Genomic DNA, 6,000 nt, shown 5'->3' with positions numbered 1-6,000 from the left:
GAAAAGCGTGGTAACGCTTTCCACCTCGTGCGTCGCCAGTTTCTCGAGCATCTTCTCATCACGTACCCCCTGACGGAAAGCAATAATGATATATGCGTCAGAGAAACGAGGAATGGTACCCCGTGTCTTGGTGAAGCGCGAGATGAATGCCCGGAGCGTCTCTCCAGGTTTCTGCCTCACAGCGTGGAGGTGAGCCTCCACACCATGCTGCTGGTACGCACTGGCGAAGTTCGCAGTAAACCTCGTACAAAGCTCCTCCCAGGACTGAATCGTCTCAGGAGTGAGGTTCATGAGCCAAATCCGGGCTGGCCCCGTCAAGACTACATGAAAGTCCAGGCTGGCACAGTCAAGACTACACCAAAGTAGCTCGCCATGACAGCGTCGTTGCCACCAGTTGATGTGATGGCGGTAACGTACACCTGCAGGAATTCCGACGGATTAGTGGTACCGTCGTACTTCTCCGGCAGGTGCGGTCGGAACTTGGACGGCCATGCCAACCCACCCCAGCCACCGGGGTGCCCGCCTGTATCCGGGCGTTTCCCGGAGGCTTGGGTGCCGCTGCATCCAAGTCGGCGTTGAGGTTGCGGCCCTCGATGTTGAGGCGGCGTTCTCGCGCCCTTTCCACGGAGATGCGGGCGTCCTCACCCGCGCGCCTGCGATTGAGCTCCGCCCGCAGGTCTTCTGTTCGCGCACCGCTCACCGTGGGGGAGTGCCCGGACGCCGACGCACCGCCCTGGCGCCGGTGGTAGGGTACCATCGCATTGCCAGACGGAAGTCGTTGCCCAGTCCTTGCAGAACTGGGGGAGGCCTGAGCCAGATGGAGGAGACGATCAACGTCGTCCCGCTACTGGCTCAGGGCGTTCTGGCGAGGCTGCATCTGCCGGAGGGTTGCGAAGCAACTCCATAGCTGCCGCCAGCGCTCCGCTGCTCGCAGCTTGTGAGGGGCCCTTGACGGGCGCCCTGACTCTCGCCGACGTGCAGCGCGCGCCGCTGGCGACGGTGGCTGCTCCACGGGCACGGTTGCCCCTGGCACAGGACGGCGAGAGGCACGTGGCGCGGATGACGCCACACCCTCCGTCATCTCCACGTCGTCGTCGTGGTGGGAGTGCTCAACTACCCGAACCATGGAGATGAGCAAAAGATGAACCAAAACTAGCTAAAGCTGCCCCTACCTGGCGCGCCAAATATCGTGGTGTGCAAACCCACAGCCGGATGGCGTAGTGCACCCGTCTAAACTCAGAGCGTGAGTACTCGGGGGTAGCTAGGATTAGTCCAATCTATATGCAAGAACACGATGAACACAGCAGATTTAGAGTGGTTTGGGCCGCCGGAGCGTAATACCCTACGTCCATTGTGAGTTGTATTGCTTGCGCTCTCAAGAGGTTGAAAACAGGATTGTTCGGAGTGAATCCGAGCTTGTGTTGTGTCTGGCCTCACGTACTCCTCCCTTTTATATCTCAAGGGAGGAGTGTACATAGTCGTTGGGTCCCCGACAGATGGGCCCAGCAATGTAGTATAAAATAACATTCTGTTCAGACATTATGGCGTTGCAGGCGACGAAGACCTCATTCATGGATTTCCTTGCTTTACTCGTGGGAATCTTCCGTCCGGCATAGCCATGCCCTGTCTTGTCGAAACGGCACCAGGGCGTAGCTTGCGATAGCCTGCCGCGTAGTTGCACTGGCCGTGTAGCTTGCGGCGTAGGCGGTATGATGAAAGGATGTCGTGCCGTCGTATCCATTTAATGCGGCAGACGGGCTCTGCGCGGATGCGGCGCATGCGGCTGCACTGTGTACATCGATAATATGCGGTATACAGTGAGGCCTGACAAAAGCTGCCCCGCGTGCTGTGGCAGTAGAGCACGCCTCAACCACCCACATTGAATGCGGTGGGTGGGCGAGTCTTCCAGCGAAAAACTCGCGCCCACGCCCGCAGGACACGTGGCACCCCCGGACCCCGTCCCGGCAGTATATTGGTTCTACGCGCGTGAGAGGTCCGGACAGACGCGGAGAGGTCCCTTACCCATATGGGGGGTCCGAGCCCTCGGCTGTTGGCGCGGAACTTCCCCTCCTCAGAGACACTTAGCGTCACTAGACCCGTTCCCAGAGCGGGAAACGGGTCCGTTGGCCTGGTGAGGTAAGAACCGAACCCCTGAGGCCTGGCTGCTCCGCCCCTTAGGGCGTAGTTATTGATGACTACACAGTCCTACCTTGTTGCAGTAGAATTGGGTATCCCTGCTACATGGTACCGACAGTCTCTTTTTTTTTTCTTTTTTTTTTCCTCGAAAACAATGATTGCATTCTCTTCCTCGCCAACAATTTCACAGTGGAATCGGAAAGCAGCATCGAGCGCCGTCCGTGCGTTACGCTAAGGATGAAAACAGTGAAAAAAACTCAATTATTTTCGTTTCCGTATTTATTACGAAAAACGGGAACAAGAGCAGAATAGCTAGGAACGGAAGCAAAAAAAATATACAGTTTATGGAAATAGACCGAAGCCAAAAATTTACCGTAACACATTATTAATTAATCACCATTCACCTTGCATCATGAATATAATACTATACACTCTTCTCCGCAAGCTATTTCTTAAAAATATAATTAATGTTTCATGTTTCCTATGATTAATCAATTTCGTGTTTCTATGATTAAATCTTGAAATACACCAATTAATATTGTTGAGCACGGGATCATCCCTGCTTAAAATAGGATCCTGCAAATACAGATAGGATGCATCCCTTCCCGCTTCCAATCCTATTTTTACTTTTCCATAAATATAGAAACAAACAGGATAAAATGGAGACGGGACGTAATTTTTTTGTAAACAACTAATTAGTTAGTATACTCGGATCTTGTATATCTTAACTGACTTGCTTCTTTGTAAACAACTTATGTAAATCTTAACCTTAACCCACGGCTTCTCAAACTTGTAACCCACAGCTTCCCAAGATATATAAGGGGGTCGTGGGGTACCCATAGAAACCAACAATAGCATCACCATTAGCTCATAGCTGTCCACAGAACCCTAATATAAAGCCCCTAGCACAGGGCATAGGATATTACACTCTCAATGTCTAAACCATTATCTTGTGTTACCATCAAAAGCTTGGTTCTACTATCTCCCTCACCTAAAACCTATGGCCGGGCACATCCCTAGTGGACTTGCAAAATTAGCAATCCAACACCGAGATTGAAACGAGTCCTCATCGGTTTGCCATGGATTGGAGATTGTGCAGAATTAAAGGTGGCGGTTAAGGGAAATGACATTCAATTATCATTGTTCCAAGAGCAGATAGCATCTGATGACCGGTGACAAACGCAGAACGGCAAGGCAGGCAATATAAAATTAGCGACCACCTATAATATGTAATGATGTGAGTGTTGACAACAACAGTTCCAGAATTACAATCACAGACTAGTAGGCCCTATCCGCTACTAAAATTATTATAGTGCATTTCAATATAACTATACTGATTACACCATAACCACATGAATAGAGTATAACAAACCTGGCATATTGACTGCGGCGATATTGCATCAAAGTGGGTTCTAATGTCTCTACGTGTTCTTAAGTGTGCATTAGGCATTCAGATTTTAATCTGTTATACAGTTAGAATTTAGAACATGATTTACCAAAATGCAGTCTGACTAAACCTGTTTTTGGTTATTCCATTGTTCATTTGAGCTTTGTCAAAAGGAGGTAGATAAGGGTTTACAATAGAAACCTACAATTGTGAGTTTGGCTAAATGCAGTTTACCCAACCTTTTTTTTCATATCCAAGTAATATCCATAAATGAAAACGATATAAAATTCAAATATAGTAAAAAAAACACCAAACCCAACGATCTAAGATCATGACATCCAATGCAATTTTTAAAACTATCAATGACAGAAATAAATAAAAAATAAGTTGAGCATATAGATAGCATGCCATGCCATCCATCTGCTCCCGAATTCTGATAACATGGAAACAACCCTGACATTCAACCATTGCCCCATTCAATAGGCAATACATACACATCAAAGAAGTGAATAACATCTTCACAGCTAACTTAACGTGTAAAATATATGGAAGTACACAAATTTGGAAGTCAACAAACTACCAATAGAAAAATGAACTACTGACCTGAAACTCCTGAAATTCTGTCTTCCTGGACATAAAAACATGGCTTTTTAATATGCTAAGTCCTATAGCAGTAACTCACGAAGTCACTATGCCCCCACTTGCATACCGGAAAATGCAGAGACCACTTGTTGCACAAAACAAAACATAAACTCAATTTCACACTTCTTGTATGCCTCTGCAACAAACCGCACAACATTCTCAAGTAACAATTCTTACATATGTTCCTAAAATCTACAAAATGAATCACATTTCAAAACAGGAAGATCTACAGAAGCATGATACCCAGCTACCATATTTCACAGTTGGTATTTTGAATGAACTTTGCTGGATATCATATTCATCATCCACAATAGGGTGTAGAAAGTGCGTGTTGCCGTGATGTAACAGCACAGTTCATCATTGATCAACTAGCAGAAATGTCAATAGAAGGCAAACCCCTATTCGGTTGATCATAACACCACAGAATTTTTTTCAGTCATCCCTTCAATTAGGTTTTAGTGCCATTGATCAGCTAACAGAAATGTCGACAGCACCCTATTCAATTGATGTTAACATCAGATAGTGTTTTGCAACCATCACTTCACATGACATACAACAAAACCAAACCGTAGCCTACTTATTTGGGGGTAGGGTACAGACCATAAACTTTATGAGTTCAAATTGTAACAGGAACTGGTAAGAAACAGCATTCCAGCAAACAAAATAACACCGACAGACCACATAAAAATAAGAACCGTCACCAACTAGCACAAACAAAACCAGATAATCATAATCACGGACTCACGGTCATGAAGCCACATCCAGACAATCAAGCACAGAATGGAGGCCCATCATTTTACACATCTTCACAATCTTATTACAAACAGCACCTAATGATTCACAGTTCCCACGCCTCCATTGCCCTTCACAGTTCACACTCCTCCAAACCTAAACCGGTGGTTTTCAGATCGAACCTAGACACCAGTGTCAACCTACACAGTGCATGATGATTGAGCAAAGGGCACGCAATTACACACAAACAACCACGACAAGCAGTAAAGATCACGATGACGACGACAGATAGGAGCGTTTCAATTCAGAGCGCACAGGGAGATAGCGAGAGACAGGGCACCACCATTTGCCCGGACCTACGCGGCGGCCGCCTTCTTGGGCGACTTGGTGGCGGCCTTCTTGGGTGATTTCGTCCCCTTACCCTCCTTGACTTCCTTGGTGGCGGCAGAGGCGGCCTTCTTGGGGAGGAGCACGGGGTTGATGTTGGGCAGCACCCCGCCGTGCGCGATGGTGACGCCGGCCAGCAGCTTCCCGAGCTCCTCGTCGTTGCGGATCGCCAGCAGCACGTGCCGCGGGATGATCCGGTTCCTCTTGTTGTCCCGCGCCGCATTCCCCGCAAGCTCGAGGACCTAAAAAAGGGAGGGCCGAGACGAGACGAATCAGGGATTCCGCGTCTTCCGCGGCGTGTAGGGAATGGATGGGGTCCCGCTGACCTCGGCGGCGAGGTACTCGAGGACGGCGGCGAGGTAGACGGGGGCGCCGGTGCCGATGCGCTTGGAGTAGCGGCCCTGCTTGAGGTAGCGGCCGATACGGCCGACGGGGAACTGGAGGCCGGCCTTCACGGAGCGGGAGACCGGCTTCTTCTTGGGCCCGCCGCCGCCGCGACGCCCCGCCGCGGCCTTCCTCGGCACCTTCGCTCCGGCATCCATCGCCGATCCAAACGCGCGCGCTCTCTCCCTCCCCACAGCTCTCTCCCCTGTTCTCCTCTCTCTCTCTCTCTCTCTCTCTCTCTCTCTCTCTCCACCCTTCTTCGCGTTCGATTTCTTTGGTTTTTCTTTGCGCCGTGTGCTTGTGTGCGTTGTTTGTGCTTTCGGTGTTTGTGG

The 6,000-nt window shown here is 49.4% G+C and overlaps 1 protein-coding gene across 1 annotated transcript; it reads right to left on the bottom strand.

Annotated features, from left to right (window-relative positions):
* Nucleotides 1–4,877: 4,877 nt before the first annotated feature.
* LOC120665231 (probable histone H2A.4) lies at nt 4,878–5,938 on the bottom strand. Its single transcript, XM_039944726.1, has 2 exons — nt 5,611–5,938; nt 4,878–5,526 (listed from the first exon to the last, which is right to left on the bottom strand). The coding sequence occupies exons 1-2, from the start codon at nt 5,824–5,826 to the stop codon at nt 5,254–5,256; spliced, it is 489 nt and encodes a 162-aa protein (XP_039800660.1). The 5' UTR covers nt 5,827–5,938; the 3' UTR covers nt 4,878–5,253.
* Nucleotides 5,939–6,000: the final 62 nt, after the last annotated feature.

This window comes from Panicum virgatum, chromosome 3N, assembly GCF_016808335.1.
Source record: "Panicum virgatum strain AP13 chromosome 3N, P.virgatum_v5, whole genome shotgun sequence".
Taxonomy (NCBI): domain Eukaryota; kingdom Viridiplantae; phylum Streptophyta; class Magnoliopsida; order Poales; family Poaceae; genus Panicum; species Panicum virgatum.
The sequence above is the reverse complement of the archived record's forward strand: the minus strand, read 5'-3'. Positions and strand labels throughout refer to the sequence as shown.